Source organism: Sorex fumeus, unplaced genomic scaffold (assembly GCF_029834395.1).
Source record: "Sorex fumeus unplaced genomic scaffold, SorFum_2.1 ptg000072l, whole genome shotgun sequence".
Lineage (NCBI taxonomy): Eukaryota > Metazoa > Chordata > Mammalia > Eulipotyphla > Soricidae > Sorex > Sorex fumeus.
This window is the reverse complement of record NW_026606129.1, coordinates 51,304,529-51,329,391: the sequence shown is the minus strand read 5'-3', so window position 1 is coordinate 51,329,391 and position 24,863 is coordinate 51,304,529. Positions and strand designations below refer to the sequence as shown.

Sequence of the window (24,863 nt, the reverse complement as noted above, 5' to 3'; positions counted from 1 at the left end):
TGGGTTCGAGTCTCTATATTTCTTGGTTCCTGAGGCACCACCAAAAGTGACCCCCAAGCACCACCAGGTCTGGCCCCTCCTCATCCCCAAAAAGAATAAAAGAATGGTAACAGACCAGGTACACTTTGCAATAAATGGTATTGGAACAATGGCGGGGGGGGGGGGGGTGTTGGGGGGGAGGGAAATACAGACTAATGTCTATTTCAGTAGGCAACTACCTCAAACTCTGGATGGGCTAAATGCTGAGATCTGAACTAGGAAAGCCTCCGAGTCCTTTAGAGGAGTCAACTGGGGGCCATATGGCCCCTTTGGACCCTCTGGATAGTCCAAAGGAGTCACAGATGAGAATTTCATAAATGACAGGCCACTCCACAAAACCAGTGAAACAGGGGAGCCAAGAGAGGGAATGAAGATCAGAAGGGAGCCACGTGAGGAAAAGGCTGGGAAATGAAGCTCTCTAGCATGTCCCTGAAGTCACAGCCGCGGTCCTGGGCGAGGAAGCCTAGGCTTCCTTCCCACAGCTCCTGCCTCCCACATAGGGCGGGTCTAAGAATTGAATCAAAATCCATACACACCCATTTAGTGTCATCTTCCATCTGGACAGGTTTCCCCAGAAGTGGGCTCTGGGACAAGAGTCCAAACACAGCTTGTTTATTGAGGAGGTGAGGCTCACAAGCCAATAGAAATTTGGAAGACACCCTGAGGGAGGCCCTGACCATACCCACCCACAAACCTTTCAAGGGGATCATGTCATGAAAAGCCTTAGAAAATAGAGGTAGGGTTGCCCTCCAGGAAAAAAGGGCAGGTTTGCTTTATTGTCCATTGTAAAAAAGATACTGTCTCTTTCTGAGGCAAAGGTTGGGTGTTTACTTATGGTGTATCATGAAAGATCTAGGTTCCTGAATCCAGGGTTCTCCTGAAGTACAACCCAGAGATATGAAGGAATCACCACAGCTGGTCGGGCATTTGCCTTGCACGCGGCCGACACGGTCGACCTAAGTTCGATTCCTCCGCCCCTCTCGGAGAGCCCGGTAAGTTACCAAGAGTATCTCGCCCACACGGCAAAGCTGGCAAGCTACCTATGTCATCTTTGATATGCCAAACACAGTAACAACAAGTCTCACAGTGAAGACATTACTGGGCCCGCTTGAGCAAATCGATGAACAGCGGAAGGACAGTGACAGTGACACCCACCTCTTACTGATTCACTTTGGGACTTGGGGAGGAAATAGTGCAAGAAAATGCTGATACTCCACCTACTGTTGTTTCTTTGTCTATGATCTGCGCTTCCAGAATAGAAGTCTTGTGCTCTGCGCTGACACCCTTGAGAATATGACAGGTTAAGTTGCTAGTTTGGGGGCTGGGGAAGTAGCTCAGCAGGTAGGGCATTTGCCTTGCAAGCAGCCAACCTAGGTTCAATTCCCAGCATCCCATATGGTCCCCCGAACACCGCCAGGAGTAATTCCTGAGTGCATGAACCAGGAGTAACTCCTGTGCACTGCCGGTGTGACCCAAAAAGGAAAAAAAAAAGTTGCTAGTTTGCAAGTTGTATAAAATCTGAGTCTTCCCCACCCCTGACATCACTAAGAGGGGAAGTGAACCAGGGAAGGAGAAGGAAGCCAAAGCAGGTGTGGTAACCAGTGTCTTCCCTCTGCCTGCAGCTGAGTCTGCCTCACAGAAGCAGCCTTCGGGTTGCCATCACACATACACACACCCCCACCCCCCACCAAGAGACTTGTATCATTAACCCCCACCCCTGAATGGCTTAGCGCTATTCCAGGGGGTGAGATCACCGGGGGTTTTGGTCACTTGCCTCCCTGGCCTCTGCCCCAAGTGCACTAGGAAGAGCATCAGAACTGACTGTTGTATGGGCACTTGAATGCCAGGGAATGGAGCTGCTTGGGCCCCACCAGACAGTGGGCTCCATGTGGGCAGGGCCTTATCTGAATACACTAAGCCCCAGTGCCCGGCACAATGCCAAGCAAACAGTGACCGAATGAACAACACACAGCCCAAGGTTAAAAGTCTATTTTCCTGCCTCTCTCCTCTGCCAGGCCAAGAACAGTGACTGAGTCCATTTTTCCCTTCATATTTTAATACCGAGACTAGGTCTGGCTGCCAGTAAACACTCACTAAAAGTTTGTTCCAAGAGTGATGTAAACAAAAAAAAAGTCTTCTAAAATAAATGAACAAAACTCTGAGTCAGCTAGGACTAAACTGGGTCATCTGTAGGGGAAAATCTATTGATCTAAGATTCATAACAAATGTGCCAAAGTGGAGCACCAGAGGCATCCGAGGCACATGAAAGTAAGATATAAATACTCAACTATCACCATTTATCAATAGTATAGGAGGGACCTATTGCAAACTACAATACCCTGAAGGAAAGAGTGAGCAAAAGGGAATGCCCTGCCACAGAGGCGGGGTGGGGTGGGGGGAACTGGGTGTGGGGGTGGGAGGTCTACTAGGATCATTGGTGGTGCAGAATGGGTACTGGTGGAGGGATGGGTACTCACTCATTGTATAACTGAAACCCAAGCACGAAAGTTTATAAGTCTACAACTGTACCTCACGGTGTTTCACTGATAAAAAAAAAAAGTATAGGAGGGAGGCTCTTAGGAAAATAAATTAGAGCTACAAGACCAGGAAAATAAATTAGAGCTAAGAATATTAGAGAGGAAAAGACAGTGTTGTTATTATTTTCAGTGAAAAAAAGTCAATGTGGAAAATCCAAGGGAAGCAATGAACAACAAATCTAAGAGAAACCACCAAAGAGGCCAGTGATAGGATAAACCACATAAATCAACAGCATTCTCAGGCAGCAGCAAAAACCAGTTAGGCCATCTCTCTGCAGGATAAACAACAATAAACTCTGTATAACAACTGAGGAAGACAAGCAGCTGTGCCCAGGGCCTGTGCTGGGGCCACCGGAGGAGAAGAAAATGTGACGTAGGGAGCTAGCAGAAAGGCACCTCCTCACATGAGGCTGACACCCAAGGATAATAGATACAAGGGCCAGGAGGATTGCCCCATAGCTGGAAGCCTGCCTCATGAGTGGAGGGGAGAAGGCAGATGAAATAGAGAAGAGACCACTAATAAAATGGTTTGCTGGAGGAATCAGTCGAATGGGAGATGTGTGCCGAAAGTAGATAATGGACGAAACATGATGACCGCTCAGAGTCTGTACTGCAAACCATAATGTCCAAAAGTAGAGAGAAGAGTATGGGGAATATTGTCTGCCATGGAGGCGGGTGGGGGGAGGGTGGAAGGGGGATATACTGGGGAGATTGGTGGTGGGGAATGTGCACTGGTGGAGGGATGAGTGTTTGATCATTGTGTCATTGTAACCCAAACATGAAAGCTGGTAACTTCCTCACGGTGATTCAATAAAATTTTTTAAAAAAAGGAAAAGAAAGCCACCTCCTCTTGTTACCTACCAAAATTATTTTATTGGGGGCTGGAGTGATAGCACAGAGGGTAGGGCGTTTGCCTTTCATGCAGCCAACCCAGGTTCGATTCCCAGCATCACATATGGGCCCCTGAGCACTGCTAGAAGTAATTCCTAAGTGCAGAGCCAGGAGTAAACCCTGTGCATTGCCGGGTGTGACCCAAAAAAGGCAAAAATATTATTTAAATTGTTTTGTAAGTTAAAATTATTGATATATTTAAAAATATCACTTAATTAAGGACAGCAACACCCTCGTAGCTAAAAAGTTTAAGATAGAATCAATAAGCTGTCAGGTCCTTCGCAATAAGGAGTCACAGCGTGGTGCTGTCTAAAGGATTTAAGGCAAACATCTGTGCTGATAAGGCTGGGGAAAGTGTGCCATGACCCTGAGCAGTGGAAAGGACCATTTGCTCCTTGTGTGAACTATGTCTAGTTTACCCTTCTGATGTATCTCATCCTTGAACATCTGTGCTGATAAGGTTGAGAGAAATTGCGCCTTGACCCTGAACGGGGTAAAGGACCATTAGCTCAGTGTGAACTATGTCTGGTTCTCCCCTTTGGCGAAATTTTATCTCATCCTCCCTTTCTCTGATGCCTTGGCTTGCTTGCTGTAACTGTATCTTGCTCTCGCTTTTGATATATGGATGTAACTGTATCTCATTTTACTCACAAATCCTTAGGATGATGGGAAGTTGCTTTGTTTCTGATAAAAACATAATTAAAATTTGCAGTTAATAGAGTATGACTTTATTGACACTTTGAAATGTAGTTTACTTATTTATATTTTTATTTTTTTGTTTTGGGGCCACACCTGGCAGTGCTCAGGGGGTAATCCTGGCTCTGCACTCAGGAATCACTTCAGTGGGCTTGGGGGACCATGTGGAATGCTGGAAATCAAACCTGGGTTGACCACAAGCCATTCAAGTGCCCTATCTTCTGTCCTATTGCTCTGGCCCTGAAATGTAGCTTAGAGTATAAGTGAAAGTATATTCTGCAACTTGGGGTTCAGGTGTCTGGTAAGACCCACTGCAGTGAATACACCTCCAGATGTACTCTTCCTTGGTCTTGGCAACTCTTATGAGAGTGAGTGAGCTCTGGGAATAACACTTTCACCTGTGAGTTGTAAGCATCTGCCCCTCACAGAGTTCCAAACATTCTCTGAGACTCCAAGTCATGTACCCTAGCAAGTCCTTCCCCAAACTGATTGTTCCAGAGTGTGTGTTTGTTGTGTTTGTTCCGTCACTACCTGGCATGATGAGGCTGGAGAAGGTTCTGCAGCTTCTGGTCAGGGGTGGGGAGGAAAAGAGGAGGGAATCTCATAGCAATGGGGATCAGGACCTCGTGGTGTAGAGGCCTCTCCATCTCCCTTCCTGCGGCCAGGTGAGAGGGAGGAGGTCTGCGAGGAATGGAGGATGATGTCCTATGCTTGGCACTCTCTGCCAGAGACTGCTGCTCCATAGTTATCAGGGGGTTCCAAGCCCCAAGTGCCAGGCCAGAAGGGGGACAAGATGCCAAGTCTGTCTCATTCCCCTCCCAGATCTACTCCACCCTCCTGTGGAACCCTGAGAAAATCATGGCCCCTTTCTATGCTCAGCTTCCTTTTCCATGAAATGGGGGTACAGTACTCAAGTTCCCATGACGCAGAGGAAGTGGTTAGGCCTCTGGGACAGGGTGGCACCACCCCCGCCCACATACATGGTCCTGACCTGGTTCCCAGAGCCTGGGGCTCCCCCATCCAGGGAGGCCCCAAGCAAACCCCGGTGATCCTGGTAATGATGTACTCTGTCCCAACCTGTGCACCTGCATATTCTTAGGGTGCCTGAGCCTCAAGAGGGGTGTGAGTCTTTGTAAGATCCATTTGAGGTGTAACCCGACTTTCAGGGCCTAAAGCCTCCATGGATGGCACTGCTATGCAGAACAAGTTCAAGGCCACAGCACAGGAGGTGAGGGGCCAGCAGGAGTCTGTATCCAAGTGCACGATCTCCCCCTTCCACCCTCAGGCCTGGCCGAACATTACTGCCAATGTCTGTGGGTGGACCATGGGCCTGGGGACAAGACAAGACACCTCAGTCATCCCTTTTCTGTGCTTAGGAAAGCAGTGGAGGCTGAAACAACCTGGAGCCCCTCAGAATGGATGTCGCAGGGAGAGAAGGGCCTGTCCCAGACGCTGTGTCCTCGAATGACCCGGATTCCACCCCACCCAGCTGCCCAGGAGGAGGCTGAGATACTGGGCTTTTGGCTGTGACTCAGCGGAAGAAAGACAGGAAGGGGGGCGGGGAGGCGCTCTAGGGTTTTGCTTCTCATTTCTCCCTTTCCAAAGCATAGCAATTTCCCAGAAATGGAGGTGCCCAGAACTAAAGAAACCCCAAATTTTCAGAAGCATCAGATTCCCCTATTCTCCCTGAGTACCCTTAGGAGGCCCGAGGAAGCCCCATTGTCATCTATATCCCCTACTAATACCCTCCTCCCAGCTCCAGGATCAGGGATGGAGTATCTGCTCTCTCTCTCTCTCTCTCTCTCTCTCTCTCTCTCTCTCTCTCTGTGTGTGTGGGGGGGTGGAGGGGATGGTCATGATTGAGACCTTTTCGGAGCATGTGTCCTGGACCCACAATAAGGGAGATGCCAGATGAGGCAACTCTGGAGACTCCAGTGGAGCGTGGGGAGGATGCAGGGGAGCCTCAGAACAGAGTCACTCACACCAAGAACCCCAGGGAGCTTTTCCTCCCCTTTCTCTCCCCTCCCCTCCCCTTCCCTCTCCTTTCTCTCTCTTTACTCCTGCTTATCCTTTTATGAGTGGGAGGGTTGTGCCATAACCGGCAGTGCTCGGGGCTGACTCCTGGCTCTGTGCTCAGGAATCATTCCTGGTGGGCTCAGGAGAACATATATGGTTCCGGGGATTGAACCTGGGTCATCAGTGTGCAAGACAAGCACCCTGCCCACTGAACTATCTCTCCAGCGCTACCTTTCATTTCTTTCATATGTTGATCATTTTTTGAAACCCACCTTAAAACCCTCACACTCAAGTTAAATAGCTGTGACCCCCAGATCCTGCAGTCCAGTTTGTGTGAGAACAGGGTATTCATTCATTGGGTTCTCACAGGCTCCTCCTGCTGTTCTCTCTAAAAGGGCTTGAGACAGCAGAGAGACTTCAAAAACAACGTCAGGACCTTTGACCACTTCTCCAATCAGAGCTTGGTCCTTTGTCCTGAAATCAAGTACTAAGAAATTGATACAGTTGCCATCCAGCCCCTGGGTCAAACGTCTGCATGCCGTCATTTGCCCTGAGCCCTTCATGCTAAGAAAAGCTGAGTATGTGTAGTTTGTTTTGTTGTTTGAGTCTCATTTTTTTATATTTACAATACTGTTAACATGTACTTTTTTGATATATAAACTTACTGCCCCTTCACCACCACTGAAGTGCCAAAGACTCCAGGTTGAGAATTTGAACTCATAGATCAGTCGTGTTAAGATGCTGTTTGTCTTTTGTGAAATACCCACTTGTGTTCCACATGAAAGCTGTTTTGAAAGAACAAGCCTCACAGCTGGGGGGTGGGGTGGGGAGATGGTGAAATGAGGAAGAGACGTGGATTCGGGTGCAGGCAGGAGCAGAACCCTGGCTGCTGCCTTCAAGAAGGGTTTCAGACCCCTACATCCTGCACCTCCTCCCGGGCCCTCCCAGACCTGAGGACCCAAAGGGCTGCTTCCGCCCCTTGTAGACTCCTTGAAGCTAAGAACCAGAATTTGGGCGTCTTTCAGCCCAACCCCACATCCGGGGTACATCAGAGTCTCCTTTCAGTTATGGCCACTTTCACTGTCCCCCATCCCCCCAGTGCTGAGCTCCCAGGGCTCTTCTGCTAAGGGGTGAAAGTTTGGCATCTGAATGCACCTGCATGCGGAGGAAGCTCAGTCCACAGCCGGTACTTTCTGTTTGATTCACCACTTTGCCTTGGAAGCCCATATCAGCCCGAGTGACTCCCCACCAGGTGTGGGACCCCTCTAGGAGTTGAGGCACTGGCAGCAGAGCTTCCTGTGGTTCACCATGTGGGAGGACCCTAGTCCCCAGAAATGCATCTGGAGTTCACTCAAGGGCACCATTGTCCTCAAGGATTTTGCCCACATTGTAGCCATTGCTTATGGGATTCCTCCTGTGTATGACTGCTGACTCCCGGGAGAAAAGCAAGAACTGGTGGCTGAAAGGAGTTGAGCCCTCCCTCCACAGCCTACAGAGACAGGCCTCTCCACTAGCTTGGAGTCAGAAGTTGTGGCAACAGCTTCAAATACATGGTAGAGGCCAGAGAGATAGTACAAGAGTTTTTGGCACTTGCCTTACATGTGGTTAATCCCCAAGCCTGCATATGATCCCCAAACACTCCCAGGAGTGATCCTTGAGCTCAGAATGAGAAGTAAACCCTAAGCATCACTGAGTGTGGTTCAAAAAAAAAAAAGAAAAATATTAAATATATGGTACCTGCAATCCAGAGAGTGCAGGGCACCTGTTTGTACTTATGCACCTGAGAGGTACAGGGTCAGGCTTGGATCCTGACTCAAAGATTCTTTTTAAAGTTTCTATTTATTGTGTGGGCAGTGGGGGAGACACATCCGGCAGTGCTCAGGGCTCACTCCTGGCTCTGTTCAAAGACCATCCCGGCCAGGCCCTGGGACCATACATCAAACCAGGTTGCTGCTTACAAGGCAAGTACCCTACCTGCTGCACGATCTCTGAGGTCCTTCCTGAAAGCTTCAGGGGCTTACTTGCTACTGAAGATGAACAATGGCAGACTTGCTCCCTCTCCCCTGACCCTGTTCCATTTCCCACTGCCTCCCTGCTCCAGCTGGCCTCTGTGAGGTTCCTCCAGAGCTGCATTCTGCCTCTCATTCCCATGTGAGACCATTCAGCTCCCATTCCCCATCACAGTCACACTGCCTCCCAGTGGGGAGCTATTCAAAGTCATCCATCATGCACCTCAACATTCTTGTAACCTCTGCTCATTTACAAATTTCAATTCTAAAAACACTCCCAGTTCTAACTATTTGTTACAGCAATACTCTACCTAAAATCAATATCAAAATCTATATAAGTTGCTGAAACAGATGACTACAAATGTGGAGACTTTAAACAACAAAATTTACAATTTGTATCTCTGGATTAGGAATCCAAAAATCAGGGTTCAAGGGTAGAGCATATATCTTGCATGCATAGGCACCCAAGTTCAAATTCTGGTACCACCAGATATATAGGCCTGGAATCCCCCAAGCAGTAAAAGGTGTGACCATGGTAGCCCCTAGCACTTCCAGGTCTGAGTGACACTACATCACTGAGTCCAAGCATTGGACTATCTGGGTCTGTTGACCGAGTATCAACGGGAATGGCCCCTGGATCCTCTGAGCTGTTTGGGAGACTAGAAATCAAACAAAACCAAAACTAAAAATCAGTTTCATTCGTGGCCAGAGCCACAGTGAAAAGTACAGCGGGTAGGGTGCTTGCCTTGCACAGGGGCAAGCTGGTTTCATCCCAGCACCATATATGGTCCCCTAAACCCAACAGGAACAACCCCTGAGTGCAGAGCCAGGAGTAAGTCCTGAAATCAAAAACAGACATTAAAAATCAGTTTCACTGGGGGACTGAAGCAATAGTACAGCAGGTAGGATGTTTGCCTTGCACTCAGCTGACCCAGGTTCAATCCCTGGCATCCCATATGGATCCCCAAACACTGCCAGGAGTAATCCTTGAGTGTAGGAGCCAGGAGTAACCCCTGAATATTGCCAAGTGTGACCCAAAATCCAAAACAAACAAAAAATCCATTTCATTGGGCTGAAATTAAGGTGTTGGCAGGATTGCATTCTTTCTTGAGGCTCTAAGGGAAAATCTGTTTCCTTGTCTTTTCCAGTTTCTAGAAGCTGTCTGCATTTGCTGGCTTCTGGCCCCTTCGTCCAGCAAAATGCATCACTCTGACTTCTACTTCCATCATCACATCTCTCTCCCCCCTCTTTGTTTTTTTTTTGGCGGGGGGAGGTTGTTTCGGGGTCATACTTGGCATTGGGCTTTGAGGACTGCTGGTTAAGGGAACAACCCTTTTTCCCTATGGACTGCCATGCCCTTCCTGTCCACCTTTGGCTTCTTTTCTCCCCTTTGAAATCACTCTTGTTGGGACTCAAGGGACTATATGGGTGCCAGGAATAGAACCTGGGCTGGCCACGTACAAGGCAAGCACCCCATCTGCTATACTATCTCTCTGCCACACCCCCCATCCTATTCCCCCTTCTAAGGATGCTTGTAATTACACTGAGCCTAGATGGATAATCTAGGATAATCTTTCCAGTTCAAGATCCTTAACTTAATCACATCCACAGAGGCTCTTTTGCTATGTAAAATTCATAGGTTTGGAGGATTAGATGCTGAGCATCTAACGGAATCATTCTTCTGTTTACCAGAAGGGGTGGTATTGCTTCACCAAGTTCAGCCCAAAAGGTTTGTCTAAGACTGAGGGGTTACTTTGGGAGGGAGGGCAAGGACGGAGGCATTATTTTTGACTGATACTCTGGCTGGGGCTGGCGGGGGTCCAGAGTTCCAGGAAACCTAGTGCCTGGCCCTGCTGCTGCCAGGAACAGCCTGTTCTCCCGATGTGGCCACCATGCAGAGGTCAGGTGCATTTGAGGCCTTGCAGCAGCTGCAGCTCCACTTAAACAGCTGCTGTCTTGGGGAGGGAGTCTGGCCCCCACAGCTTCCTTGCCCTTCTGACCAGAATAGATGAGTGCCGCTGCCAGGTCAAAGTACAGGGGAAATACAGCACAATTTTAGAAACTGTATGCACTGGTGGATATTTTCTGAGCTCGACTGAGCTACAACAGACAAGCACAGGGCCCCAGAGACATAAAGAAGGCAGGTCAGTTTCCAAATGCCCAAGGTAGAATGCCACTGGTGCTGGCAGAGGTATGGGCAAGGGCATATGAGGTGAGCACAGGAATCAGGGTGGGTCTTTCACAAGAGGCAGCCTTGCCAGCCACACATGCTAGGGGAAAAGGCAGCTCAGATACAGAAGGGAGCACCAAATAAAGGGTGTTGGGAGGATCCTCCCAGGATGGGAGAAGCATGCTGAAAGTAGACTATAGACCAAACATGATTGCCACTCAATGCCTCTTTTGCAAACCACAGCACCCAAAAGGAGAGAGAGAAAAAAAGGGAATGCCCTGCCACAGGGGTGGGTGCGATGGGGGGATGGGGGGTGGGAGGGACACTGGGATCTGTGGTGGTGGAAAATGGGCACTGGTGGAGGGATGGGTATTTGATCATTGTATAATTGAAACCCAAGCACAAAAATCTGTAAGTCTACCACGGTACCTCATGGTGTTTCACTAATTAAAAAAAAAAATAAAATAAAAGAGGCAGTCTTGGGGCTGGAGAGACAGTCAGACCTAAGGTGCTTTCCTTAAGGACAGTCAACCCAGTTTCAATCCCCAGCACCCTATAGGGCTCCCTGAGCCCCTCGAGGAGTGATCCCTGAATGCAGAGCCAGGAGTAAACCCCACTCACTGCTGGGAGTGGCCAAAAACAAACAAACAAACAAACAAAAACCAAGCCAAAAAAAAAAATATATATATATATATCAGGCAGTCGTTATGCTGCAGCTTGAAAGGGAGTATGATTTGAACTGGCACTGGTGAGCAAGAGTTTTCACTGCCAGGGCAAAGGGAAGGACAAGTGTTTAGGGAATCGAGAGTTCCATGGGGAGACTGAGATTCCAGGACAGAGGAGAAAAGAAGCCAGAGGTGGGCAGGAGGGACATGCCAGTATGCAGGGTAAAAGGGTTGTTCCCTCAGCCAGCAGTTCTCAAAGCTCATCAGCAGTTTGTTCCCATTCAAGCGTTCTCAGAGCACTATGGGGGCCTTGGGGAGGGTCCCCAAAGCCTACCCATCACCATAGTCCCCCAGTTCTGCAGAGCAGAGACCACTCAGGTCATGGGGAGCCAGCTAACAGTTTAGGGCAGGGATTGGAAGAATGCATGGTCCAGTATCCAAATGGAGGGGTAGCGGGTAGGGCAGGAAAAGGCCTATTTCTTTTTAGGTTAGGGGATTGAAGGGGGGACACATTTCAATAAAGCAGCTCAATGAGAAACTCCTGAAGAAACCCATGGGCAGCTGGAAAACGTGTAACAGTGAGGTGATGCTTTCTTAACTGTCAGCAGGGGGATGGAAATGCTCTTCTGGATCACCGTGAATCAGACTCCTGTACCCTCCACCATGCAGAGGTGGGCTGTGGGAGCTGAGGCCGCTGTCTGAGGAGCCAGCAGAGCCTGGACGCTGTTCACTAATTCCACATTCTCTGGCTGCTCTGCCTTCCGCCCAGGGAGAGGAGAGAGAAGGGCAGGCAAGCCCAGCTTTCCCTAGATGGCTCCAGAAAACATACTGACTACCCTGACCTGAATCTTGTTATGCTCAGGCCCTGGCAAGGAGGGAGAGAAGGGGCTGAGGAGAAGTGGCGGCCACCAGGCTACAGCCTTCAGGTGGCTCCATTTCCAGAGAGCCTTCCCTCCCTCTGGGACTGCAGTGTCTCTCCGGTCTTGGTGCGAAGCAGCAGACAGTACAAAAGGGGGCCTTCCATACACCTGCCCTCTGCCACAGGCAAGAAAAATGCTTGTCAGGCCACAAATGGTGCTTCCCAATTGGCTTGCCACGCCCTCCTAGAAGAAAAAGCACTTGGTCCCATTTCTCAGCCTTGGAAACCAAGGTCGAAGGAGGTAAGGTCATCTGCCCATGTTGAGATCCTGGGAAGGGCCAGATGACAGGATCTGCCCTGGTGCAGGCTGATGTCACCCCAGCACCATAGCCCAATACTCATGGCCCAGAACAGACCATGGCTGCAGGCCTGGCAGTAACTAGTGCCCCAGCCCCGCTAGTCTCCTTGGCCTGGATCTTTCTCCCAAGGGGTTAAGCCCCAGAGTTTTCTGAGAAGCTGTCTCCAAGGACAGCTCCTGCTCTAGTTACCCCAGCTGCCTCTCCATCATTACACACTCCCGGGGAACCATACCCTCATGCCTGCCAAGGCTTTTCCTCGGAAATGCATCTGAGGCCAGTATTCTGCGTCCAGCGAAACTGGCACTGGTTGAGATGCAGCCTAGGAGGCCAAGGGGGCAGAGACACCTGTGAGGTCAGGATAATACCCATGGGGACCCAGGCAAAGGTCAGAAAGCTTTATCTGGGTCCAATAAAGCAACCCTCACCCCCGCCGGTCCCCCTGTGATTCCAGGTTCTTCAGCAGTAGCCATGGGGTGAAGCTCTTGGCTCCTCCTCAAGGAAGCCAGAGGTAATCAGGAATCTGAGCAGCTGGGCAGGGCCAGACTTGGGGGATGGGGGCCCAAGGAGCGGCAGCACAGCCTCTGCTAAGGTAAAGGCAAGCCCCAGGCACAGTGAGGGCATCACTCAGACCAGGCATGATTCCCCAAAAGCAGGGACCCTCAGTCCCATTCCCTGCCCACAGTCAGTCCTGAGATCAGACCCTGTGCTCAGAATGAGATGTGGGAAGCATACCCAAGGCAGCAGCAGGTAGGCGGACCCTTGGGGTGAGCTCAGTGCCACACCCCCTGGCATTGAAATGAGGAGCACCCACACACTTTCCTCCACACTGCTTCATACTGCGTTCCCTCAATCCCCCAGCCCTGCTTAATCCAAGAAGTACCTTGGTGTGAGGGGCCAGGGAACCCACAAACATCAACAATACCTTAGATCACTGTCAGTCTCTTGACACTTTATTGTCACAACCCCTAATGTCGCCAAAGCAATTTCACGCACTGAGTCCGGAGTCACCGGCATGGAATGCTCTGAAGCGATGGAGCCACACTGGGCTCCTGTGTAGCTGAAAAGCCAGATCCTGGCTCTTTGCTGCCCCACGGAGACCTCTGTCCTTGCTTCTCCCCACAAGTCTCCTAGAAACATAAGGGCACAGTAAATCACAGCGTGACGGGAAATGCCGCAAGCATCTTGGGTTCTGGATGATGCCATCCACCTCCTTCCAAGTAGCATTCCAGGAAGATGAGTCAGCCAGGCACTGCGACAGTCTGGGGCCCTGGCCAGGCATCTGGAGGGCACCCACGCTGCGTCCCAGACCTCTGGATATGCAGGAACCGGGGCCTAAGAGACAGGGACAGAGGGCCAGTTATGCCTGGGCTCATGCATCCTGGAGTGGCATGGCTCCAGCCTGAGCTCATGTGAGTTAGGATCAGCAAGGATACTGGGTGGGGCAGATGGCGGTAGGGTCTCACCTCCCACAAAAGTCTTTGCGTACGGCAACAAGATCAAGGGACAGGTCAGGCCGGGTCTGAAGCCAGCTGTGAACAAGCTCTGGGTGTCTTGGGTCGACTTCTAAGAAGATGCTTCTACACAGGGGAGAGACAGGTCTGCTCAACATGGCAGGGCTGATACCTGGACTCTGGGGGTGACAGGTTGGAGGGGTGGGAATAGGATGATGGCCAGGACAGGCTCAGAGCACATTGGGAGGGCTGGAGAAGGATGCAGGGATAGACCAGAGAAACCCACTACACCATACCCGGAGTCCTTCAGGAGCTGAGGTGCCAGGGCTAGGATGTGGGCAATGACGTCCATGCCATCCTCCCCACCATCCAGGGCTTCCAAGTCTTCATAACTAAAGAAGGACAATGGGAGGGGAGAATCTGGAACGGGTGGCATCCACAAACTCTGGAGGAGCTGAGCAGTATCTCCTTGAAAGGGGCCCCTTGGGAGCGACAGTACAGCAGGTAGGGCATTTGTTCAATCCCCTGCATCCCATATGAGATTTGCCATGGGAATTGCCAGGAATTACTTCTGAGTGCAGAGTCAGGAGTAACCCCTGAGCATCACCAGGTGTGATCCAAAAAGGAAAGAAAAGAAAAGATAGGGAGGAAGGAAGGAAGGAAGGAGGGAGGGAGGGAGGGAGGGAGGGAGGGGGAGAGGGGGGAGAGGGGAAGAAAGGAAGGAAGGAAGGAAGGAAGGAAGGAAGGAAGGAAGGAAGGAAGGAAGGAAGGAAGTAAGTTAGTTCCTCAGGAGCTCTGCTCTGTATTGCAAACAAAACTGAGAAAGCAGCACCCACCAGGCTATTCCACTGGCCTGATATGGCTGCTCCTGTTCTTTGTCTGGGGAAGACCCGGAATTGGCCCTGACCACTCCTGAGACCCTAGAAATAGGAGCCAACATCCTGAGCCCCACTACTATAGCCTCATGTGGGGCTCTCCTGCCTCTGACTGTTCATGAGCAGAAACAGCTTCCTGGCTCCCCAACTAGGCCCAATAGGACCTTCTTCAAGGCGCCTTCCCTTTCTGGGCTTGTCTCCTCTGTAGAAAAATCGGCCCATCTGAGTACTTTCTCTGGACTCTGTAAGGTGTCTGCTGCTTTCAAACTGTTGCTAAGTCTGCCTGTGGCCCTGCAAAGCTCTTCCTCTTTCAGAGGTGGGAGCTGAAGGCTCAGAGAGGTTTCATGGTCATTCAGTGCTCCTGAACTGGACGGCTGAAGGAGCCCAAATGGGTCTGTGGAATCCAGAGCAAGCATCTCTCATCAACCCTGACCCTTGCAGCCTTCCCATCCTCCCTGCCCCTCCAGTGGTGCAATCTTCAGGGTACACCCATCCCACCAGGTCTTCCAGACCATTCTTGGGCCATTCTAGGCTCCCTGGTTCATCCTACCCTATACCTGCGAATTTCTGGAGCCAGCTGCTCCATGTCCTTGTGAAAGACGTAGGGAGGGTTGCTGACAACCAGGTCCAGAGGGCCCCAAGGCAAGAGCTGCATCCAACACCCCTCTATGGTCAAAGGGAACACACAACAGAGAAAGGAGACAGGGAAGTAGGTGAGAAGTTGCTCTCTGCAAGTCACACCCTCGTCTGATCTCTGGATGTGGTTGTCCACACACACGAATCAGTGCCTCGCTGGACGTGTGTGCACTGACACGGCAGGTCTGCACCTGATGTTCTGGCCTCTCTTTTTTCCTGTCGAAATCTCCTTAATAAGCCAGAATCAGAGGGACTGCCATCTTAGGCAGTCCTCCCTGATTGCCGAGGCAAAGCAAGCACCTATGTCCTCTGCAGTGAGTGAGCATGGGCCGAGCATATGCAGAGCAGGCCTGACTTCTCCGACCTGATTTCTAGCATCTCTATTTACAGATCTCGGCCTGTGCCAGGGGCTACTCCAGATTCATCACATTCCTAGGGGGGCCGGAGAGGGCAGCTGAGGCCCAGGGATCCACAGTCATGTGACAGAGTCAGAACTGGAACCAGAACCCTGAAGCAGCCTGGAAAGGTTCCAGTGAGCCAAGCAGGGCCCAGGCCAGGCAGGAGCTCCAGTACTTTGGTCCTAAGGACTTTCTTTAGACTTTTGCTTCTCTCTAGCCAAAAGTAGCTACTAGAATTACACTTACTAGCTACGGGAGACACAGATGGTAAGAGAGACCTTGTGGGTAGTCCCTTCCTGGATTAGGCAGCCCAGGAAGCAAGAGGGATTTGCTCATCCTCAGCAAAGTTTGGTCTGAGACACTCTGTGTGTGTGTGTGTGTGTGTGTGAGCGCGCGCACACGCGTGTGTGCACGTGTACTTGTGCGTGCTCACGTGGCTGTGTATTCTAGCAAGGTTTGGTCTGAGACACTCTCTGTGTGCATCTGCATATGTGTGGTACCTATACCTAGAAACCCCCTCCCAGGAAAGGTACCTAAGGTCACATCGAGGGGGATGATACGAATCCTGTCTTGCAACCGCAGCCTGGAGAGAAGAGAAACAATAGTGAGAAAGGGACAGGACCTACCCTCTGCTACAGGGACTGGCAGTGACCCTTTCCTGGACTGGTGAAATTCACGGAACCCTCCAACTATTCAAAACCCTGCAGGACCGCGCCAGGAACCCCAGTTTCTCCACATTCAAGAAAGTGGGCTTGCTGCCGCATAGGGGAAGAGGTCAGGCCCCACAGGGCAGCTCTGTCCTCGCTGACCCTGCAGCCCCCCAGCCTGCCTACCTCTCAGCATTCTCTCGGGTCAGGCGGATGGCGGCTTCTCCCTTCTCCACAGCAATGACTCGGCTCTGCCCAAGGGCAAAGTGGGGTAAGGAGGCAGCCAGGAGGGTCTGGGAGAGCCAGGCCTGGGGCCAAAGCCCTCCTCCAACCTTCTACCAGAAGAAAATGGAAACTCCCAACAGCCTTCCTCTCTGTGGCCAGGGTCTGACCATACAGAAGGGGACAGAATTAGAGGTTGTGACCACAGGGGGCTGGAGGTGCTCCCAGCAGGGACAGTAGGGGAGGAATGCAAAGGCTCACCTGGGGAAGCTGGCTCAGCAGGCTGAGGGCGATGGCTCCTGACCCACAGCCCACCTCCAGGATGAGGGGGCCACCTGGGCTTCCCACAGCACAGGCCCTCTGGCTCACCTCCAACACCCATTCGACCAGCTCCTGCAGGGCAGAGGGGTCTGACTCAGAGAGGCGCCCACCTGGTGGCACAGTCAGTTCCTGTGCTAGTACCCAGGGACCAGCTAAAGTCAGACCAACTCGTCTGCCAGGCCCTGCCAAATCATTCCTCATCTTCTTGCCTATTTCTCCTGGTTAACTGAGTACAAGTCAAACTAGCCTACTTTACCAGGATGTGGTAGGGAATAGGGGGCCCATGCCCAGGAAGCACTAATCTATGCTGGTACCGAGCCCCCAACAAGTCTTCTGTCACTGAGCAATGTGAACAACTATATCTGAGGCTTCCAAGCGATCTCCTTTGTGCCTGGGCCAGCTTCTAGATCTTTCCCTGTATTAATGTATTGGCATCTCACTTCTGAACCATGAGAAAACTGAGGCCCTGCCTTAAGCCTGGCCTATAACTCATGATAGCCAAGAATCAAGAGCTTAGGGACTAGAGAGATAGTACAGTGGATAAGGCGTTTGCCTTGCTCGTGGCCAACCCGGGTTTGATCCCCAGTATCCAATATGATCCCGAGTACCACTAGGAGTGATTTCTGAGTGCAAAGCCAGGAATAACCCCTGAGCACTGCTGGGTGTGGCCCCAAAACAAAACAAAAAAGAATCAGGGGTTTGTATGTTTCAGTTTCCTCAAAACTGAATCTGCCCTTGGGGAAGATCCTAGACTAAAGGGACAGAAAAGTCCCTCCATGAATAGGGCAGAATATGGTCCTGCCTGAACCCCGTACCTGAAGGGGGTTGTGGCACAACAGGCCCACAAAAAGTGGGCATGGAGTGGCGGGTGGTGCCTCATACACTGCACACACTGTGGCAAAGGCAGCAAGGGGATACTCCCAGACAGTATCACTTTATTAACAGAAGGGTCTTGCCTAGCCGCCCACCCCTGGCAGGATCTGTGCATGGAAGTCCATCAGGGTTAGGATTGATACTTCCCAACCAGTAGAGTGGCAGGCAACTGAGCAGCCAGGGAGGAGGCCATGAAAGGCCTGAGTAGACCCCTAGAGATTGGAGACCACTGAGGCCCCAAGCTGGGCAGGCTCCAGAAACCAGAGGCATGAGTGAACAAACGCCTAGAGCCTTTCCCCCAAACACACACACACACACACACACACACACACACACCCTGCTCCCTCACCCACACACGCAGGCCCAGTCATTTACTCCGCAGCTTCTTCTATGAGTTCAGGGCCTAGGTTGGGGTTTACCAATCCCTAGGAAAGCCAGGCCCTAACCCATTAGTGTTACCCACATCACAGAGGCCTCCTGGCTGTTTCCCCAGTGCTGGGCAAGCTCTGGGTGGTTATGGGATGCTACTCTGAGTCCCAGGTCCCCCAGGCCCCCAAAATCCCCACACCAATTGTCCAAGTGGCTCCAGGCCACTTGGATCCAATTTTCCATTCAAGATGCTCTGTCCTTAGTCCCTAGAAGAAGTATTTTCTTCTGAGCACCCCACAACTGCAGGAGCAAAGCACACCTGTCCCCAGTGAAACAAGTTCTAGGTAAACTTGACCTCTGAGTCTAATCCTGTCCAAGCCCCTTCAGCACCAAGCAACTACCTACAGGTGAGACATGGCTCCAGCCAGAGAAATCTTCTCTCACACTCCCACAGGCTCTGTAACCAGGCACTGGTGGAGACTCCAGGGTGCTGGCCACAAAGCAGAGCCCACAGGCCCGGCACAGAGCTAGCAGTGTAGGCTGTGGCTGAGCCTGTGGTCTCACTGGTGAGGCCGCGTGCCGGGCTGCTGGCGGCCCGCTGAGACCTGTCAGGGGTGTGGGCTTCTCTTGGTTTCCTGACCACAGACAGATCTACCCTGACTGGAGAATGACCCCTCAGCCAGCACCAAGGCCAGGCACCCCACAGAGATCCCCACAGTCTCAGAGACACACACAGAGGTGAACGGCCATGGCCATCACGAGCGAGGTACAGAGCTGAGAGACTGGGGCAAGCAGCGTCTCCCTTATAGTCCAGACCACAAAAAGGATCATCTTTGGCAGAGGGAACCCTCTTGGGGGTTTTAGTGGAGGCCATTCTTGAAGTTCAAAAGCTTCTGCATCCAGGGAAGAGCCTTTCTCAGTCTAAAGCTGTTGACTTGGAGGCTGGAGAGGGAGGACAACTGGTAGGGCACTTGCCTTGCACATGGCCAACCCAGGTACAATCACTAACATCCTATAATGTCCCCTGAGCACTGCCAGAAGTGATTCCTGAGTGCAGAGCCAGGAGCACCCCTGAGTATCGCTGGGTATGGCCCAAATACCAAAAATTAAATAATTAATTGAAATAGAATGAAGAGAAAGTTAGTGTATCAGAAATGGAACTGAATGTAACTTCTGATCCTGAACTTCTGGGAGTCTCTATAAAGAAGAAAATGAGGGCCAGGATGATAGCTCAAAGGAGTAGAGTACATGTTAGGATTAGATCCCTGCCACCACCTGCTTCCCCAAGCCCCACTGGGAGAGACTCCTAAGCATTGCCACGTGTGGCCCATCTCTACTTCCCACCCTGCACACATCCAAAACAAGAGGGAAATTTAAGGATGGGTGTGGCCCAAAAACACTGAAAAAAATTAAAAAGCTGTGGCTCTTTGGGGGAGGTCATAGAAAAGACGGTCAGTCCCATCCTCCCGAGGGACAAGGGAGAAGCCAGCATGATGCAGAGCTGGAGGAGCATTCAGGAAGGAGGCAAGGAGCAGGCGGCCCAGACCACCACCCACGTTCAGAGACAAGTGAAGACCAGCATTTCGAGAACCTTCCCTTCAGATCACCTCTGGCTGGCAGCCCCAGGATGGTGCTTTTGCCTCCTTCAAGCTAGTGTCAAATGATACGCTGAGACTCCCCATCAGGCTGCGGGAAATGGCTCACGCTTTCAAGCTTGGGTTTCCCACTGTACACATGTTGGGACCCAGCCCCGAACGCCCCCAGGGAAAACCCCACTTGCTAGGCCACATGCTGCCTATGGCTTCACACTTCAGCCTTTGGCCTCCGCGATCAGAAACCACCCTCCAATGGGTGAGGTGCCAGGCACCACGATCCCTCCCCTGCACCCATTCTCCCCACTCTCTGCCACAGGCCACGTCCTCTTAAGTTCTTGGTAATACTCCCCCAATGTGGTTTATATTGGGGTGAACCTGGCAAATTCTCAGAAATGCATGTACCGTGAAGCAAGAACCCAGCCTCCAACCGCAGCCTCCCCCTCGCAGCAGAGCTGCTCTCCTGGCCCACACCCACCCAGGAAAGAGGGGACCACACAGGAGCCGGAAGACCACACCCACCTCTCAGAACTCCCAAACACACCGCTGGTGCTGGGTCAGCTCTAAGGAGACACGAAGGTCACTGCGGTTGCTTCCCTCCCCTGCCCTACCCTGCTCTACCCTGAGCAGCCTCGGTGAGTGGCCGCCTGGCCAGAGGTCACACACCCAGGGCAGTGCCACAGTGGCCTCCCAAGAGCCTGCAGGTGGCAGGCCAGATCCTGAGCTGGGACTCTGCAGCTGGTTTAAACTCATCCCAAACTGGGTAGGCAGCCCCACGGGAGAATCAGAACCCTGACCTAGAGTCAACAAGTCTCAGTGCCGCCCCCATAACCCCCACCCTTGACTGCAGCAAGGCCACAGACTCCCTACAGCCCCTTTCCTGGGCAGTGAGGTGAGGACCTAGGTTCCTAAACACATGATAATGAGGTGAATGGGACCAGAGGGTTTCTTGGTTGAGGGAGAGACAGAAAGTGATGAGGAGCTCTGGGCCCATGGCTGGAGCAGGCACTCGAGGACAGTCTTTCCCTGGAATGCTTCTTTCCAGAAATACCCTTTCTCAGAATCTGGAGCCCTCTGACTTGCCCACTGGTCCCCACCCAGCCCCATCCACTTGTTCTGTCTCCCACCTCTGCTCCCTATGAGATCAGGAACGTCCAAGAAAGGCTATGGAAAGCCAGGGTCAAGAGGCTTCCGCAAAGGACAGCAGTCTGGAGTCCACATCTCCGAGCCCTAGTAACCTGAAGCAACTCCCTGACTGGATCCTGGATCCGAGAGGCCTACCAAGGCACACACTTCCTGATCTGAAAGTCTATCCTTTTCATCATCCAAGTCTGGAGAAGGTTGTGACCTGATTGAGTCACATGGCTACACTGCCCCCACTGTCTCCTGAGAGAATCTCTGTCTGCGATGAGCCGGCTAGGCCATAGTTCTAGGGGACAGATCCTAGGGAAATGCTAGGAATAGGCTGAGCAGTTAGTGAGCAACACTAGTTGGGGCACCTGAGACCTGGGGTGATACTCTGGAATGTGAAGACAGTCAAAAAAGACAGAATCTTGAATCAGAGTGACAGTACAGAGGAGAGGGCGTTTGCCTTGCACGCAGCTGACCAGGGTTCAATCCCTGGCATCCCATGTGGTTCCCCGAGCACCGCCAAGAATAATTCTTGAGTATAGAGCCAGGAATAATCTCTAAGCATCACTGGCAATGACCAAAATAAAATTTAAAAAGTAAATTAAAAGAATTTTTCTGAGAGATTTGGGACCTGAGAAGTAACTCAAGTATCAAGTCTGGAGTAGCCCCTGAGCACCGTCAGATGTCAAAAGACCCAAATAAATAAATAAATAGACAGCAAGAGACCTCTGCCCTCTTGGCCCCATCTGCACAGAAGTTAGAAAACACCAGTATGAAAGGGCACAATCTCAGAGGAAGCAGTCATGTGGCCCCAGCGCCCCCTGAAGGAAGTCTAGGGTAAAGCAAGTATTCTGAATCCCTAGACTCATCCCCAGTGAGCCTTGCCCGTGGCCGACCTACCTCTGTTTCTGGCCGAGGGATGAACACTGGGGGTGCCATCTTCAGAGTGAGCCCTTGAAAGTCCCACTCACCGAGAATGTACTGCACAGGCATCCTGCGTAGGGAACAGCTGGTCATCAGTACTAGAGCCTGGACAGGGCTACACCAAGGGCATCCGGGAAGGGCCAGTCCTCCAGAACTAGAAAAGCCCCTTTCCTTCCCTCCTTCCCGTTACCTGGATTCAGCCCTCCTTCCATCTTTTCCTAATCCCAATACTTGGCACATCTCCTCTCTGATCATGAACTTGGTAGGACTAGGGGGAAGTTGGACCCTTACTCCCCACATAGGACCCTCAGATTTGGCTCATGCTCACCTTTGCAACCGGCGGCTACTCAGCTCCTGAATGCACTGTACCTGCCCAGGCGTCAGGGGCTGGGTGTAAAGTACTGGCTTCAGACTCTGAAACTAGCCCACAGAGAATGTGAATGGCTGGCTCCCCTGGCCCAAGGACCTGCTCCAGCTTTCTTACGTGGACACTGCTTGTGGAATCAGCACTTATTTTTTCTGTTTTTGGGTCACACCTGGCAGTGCTTAGGGGACCATATGTGGTGCTGGGGATCAAACTAGCGTTGGCCACATGCAGATGAGCACTTTAACCCCTGTACTTTCTCCATAACCCAGCCCAGCCTAAGACATTTCTTCAGAGAAATCTCACCACCCCTCAGCTGTCTGGGCAGAGTGGAAAAGCCTGTCTCTCCCCCAGGCCCTCCCCCCCACTCCTGTCCTCTTGAAAATACCACACTTAACTGTTTTGGCTCCGAGGACATGAGCCACGATGTACTCACTGGATTCCCGAGCCTCGGGAATACCTCTTTTTTCAAAGACTGCCGTCCAGTGGTTAACCACCTCTGTGGCAGTCACAGGTAGATGGGGTAGCCATGAGCTGAAGCTTCGGGTACTTCTCCAACCCCCTGGGACAGATAGGAGAGCCCGGAGCATTCGGCCCCCAAGTTTCATGTCTCAGGGAAAGGTTCCCCTGAGTGCTTAAAGATCCCCAAGTCTTCCCTGTGATGTGTAGAGAGGAACAGAGGCAGACGGGGATGGAAAGGCAACGGGCGCTGGCCACCAACCTGGAAGACAGAATGTGGAGAACAGCTGATCGAGTGACCCACTGTCCCCTGACCTGCTGCTGCTTGAGATGCACCCTCTGGCTCTACCAACTTCTTTACTCCATTTTCGGCCCTCGCTTGCTATCTGGTTCTTTTTATCTTGAAACTTATTTAGAAAGAAGTGAGGGGAGAGAAAGAGAGAAGTACTTGCTCAAGAGAGAACAGAGGCTTCTCCAAAGTGGAAATGGGCAAAGAAACAGAGACAAATGGGATATGTGTTCCAGGGAGAACATGGGCTTGAATCTTGGATATTTATGTTTTCATCATGATCTTAGCTCAGCACCATTCCTGGTGCTGGGTCACAACTTAGGGAGCTGGATAAATCTGTTTGACCCACTCACTGAACCCAGTTACCTCAATCATAAAACAGGGGAAACACATCAACCCAATGGTGAGCAGTAAATTGGCCCTCGCATGAATACCTAGGACCTGGGAGGCAGCTCAACACATAGAAGAAACTCAAGTATTACCTGCTTTTAACTAATGTTACAACGCGGAAGAGACTGTGTTATCCAGGAAACTAGCTTTTGAGGTTTTACAGAACTCTCTCACGTGCATGCGCAAACCCCCCACCCTCACCCCCACTGAACCAATAATCTAAACTCAGCATACAACTGCCAACTGTAGCACTTGTAGCACTGTCCTCCCGTTGTATCGATTTGCTCCAGCAGGCCCAGTAACGTCTCCATTGTGAGACTTGTTGTTTACTGTGTTTGGCATATTGAATAAGTCACGGGTAGCTTGCCAGGCTTTGCTGTGCAGGCTAAATACTCTCAGTAGTTTGCAGGGCTCTCCAAGAGGGGCAGAGGAATTGAACCCGGCTCAGCCAGGCAGGCGGCTTGCAAGCAGAACGCCCTACCGTTGTGCTATCGCTCCAGCCCCACTGCCAACAATTATCACCAAATAGTTAAACTGAAGGTTTTCCGTTCCCCTTTCCTTTCACACAGACCAAGGTCCACACGAGCGTTTATTTGGGGTGCCACATCTTCAGAAGCAAAGGAGGGAGCATCTTGTGCCCATGTCACCCGGCCAGGCACTGTCCCACATGCGAACTCAGGTCCTCTGCATCCCAGAAGCAGCGCCCCAGCTGCAAGTCAAGGGTGCTGCTTCCCTGGCTCTGCGCACACGGCGCGGCCGATGGTGCAGGGCTGGTGGCCGCTCCCCAAGTCCATTTCCCCATCGAACAAAAAAAGGCAGAGAGGGGTCCCGAGGATACTGAGATCCAGCGGTCCCCTCCCCGGCCCTCCCCGGCTCTAGCACATACCTGCCCGAGAGGCTGACCCACCCGCCCAGCGCCCGGGTGGAAAAGCCTGACTCTCGGCTTCCGGCCGCACGGGCGCACCCTCGCACGCGCGGCTTCCGGAGCCGGCGCGGCTGAGAAACGGCTCGGGCGGAGCCCGCGGCCCGGCTCTAAGGTTCCTTAGGACCACTGACGGCCACGCGGGGCGGCTCCTGCCGGCTGAGGCTGGGCGGGGCGTGGGGGAAAGGTAGCGAACGCCAGGCTGACCGCACACTAGCGGGGCTGTGCGTGGGAGCGTACGAGGCTGTCCCGTGGGCTCCCAGGACCCAGCAGTCTGGGTGAAGGTCAGCGCGGAGATGGGCTGCGCGCGGACGTTGGCGTAACGGGAGGGCTTGTGGCCTGGTCCCCGAGGGGGCGTGTCAGCAGCCGGCCAGGGGGCGGTCACTGAATTGGGGGAGCGAAGTCCAGAGGCAGGATCTCGTGCAGCCAGAGCGCTGGGCCCAGCCCCTGAGCTGCCAGGGCTGGTCCCAGAGTTGGGGGCGGTTCCAGTTCGGGGGCTGGGACCCAATGTCCCGGATCCGGTCGAGCCAATGACCCGAGCGGCACTGGAGGGTCAGTCTCTTGACCGCCTCCCTTGCATTTTAGGGTTCGGATTAAAAAGCCTTGACACTCAACTTTGGACACCTGGATTCCAATCTTGACTCTGGTCAACCCAAGACTTCGTTCACGTGCCGGTCCTCTGTGGACACCCTCAACCGGAACTTATTGTTAACTAGATCACTGTGTTTTTTAAAACTTGGGGTGTGTTTTTTTCTTCTT

At 51.9% G+C, this 24,863-nt stretch overlaps 1 protein-coding gene across 4 annotated transcripts; it reads right to left on the bottom strand.

Annotated features, from left to right (window-relative positions):
• Nucleotides 1–13,193: 13,193 nt before the first annotated feature.
• On the bottom strand, nucleotides 13,194–24,148 carry HEMK1 (HemK methyltransferase family member 1). 4 transcript variants are annotated; one of them, XM_056129412.1, is made up of 11 exons: nucleotides 24,069–24,148; nucleotides 22,443–22,765; nucleotides 22,009–22,100; nucleotides 21,657–21,750; nucleotides 16,732–16,863; nucleotides 16,435–16,499; nucleotides 16,135–16,184; nucleotides 15,125–15,233; nucleotides 13,989–14,084; nucleotides 13,705–13,818; nucleotides 13,194–13,573 (listed from the first exon to the last, which is right to left on the bottom strand). In XM_056129412.1, the coding sequence occupies exons 2-11, from the start codon at nucleotides 22,650–22,652 to the stop codon at nucleotides 13,480–13,482; spliced, it is 1,056 nt and encodes a 351-aa protein (XP_055985387.1). In that variant the 5' UTR covers nucleotides 22,653–22,765; nucleotides 24,069–24,148; the 3' UTR covers nucleotides 13,194–13,479. The 4 variants fall into 4 exon arrangements, with proteins under 4 accessions (XP_055985387.1, XP_055985389.1, XP_055985388.1 ...); XM_056129413.1 differs by having other exon boundaries at nucleotides 13,197–13,573; nucleotides 22,009–22,094; XM_056129415.1 differs by lacking the exon at nucleotides 24,069–24,148 and having other exon boundaries at nucleotides 13,197–13,573; nucleotides 22,481–22,549.
• Between the last annotated feature and the right edge of the window lie 715 nt (nucleotides 24,149–24,863).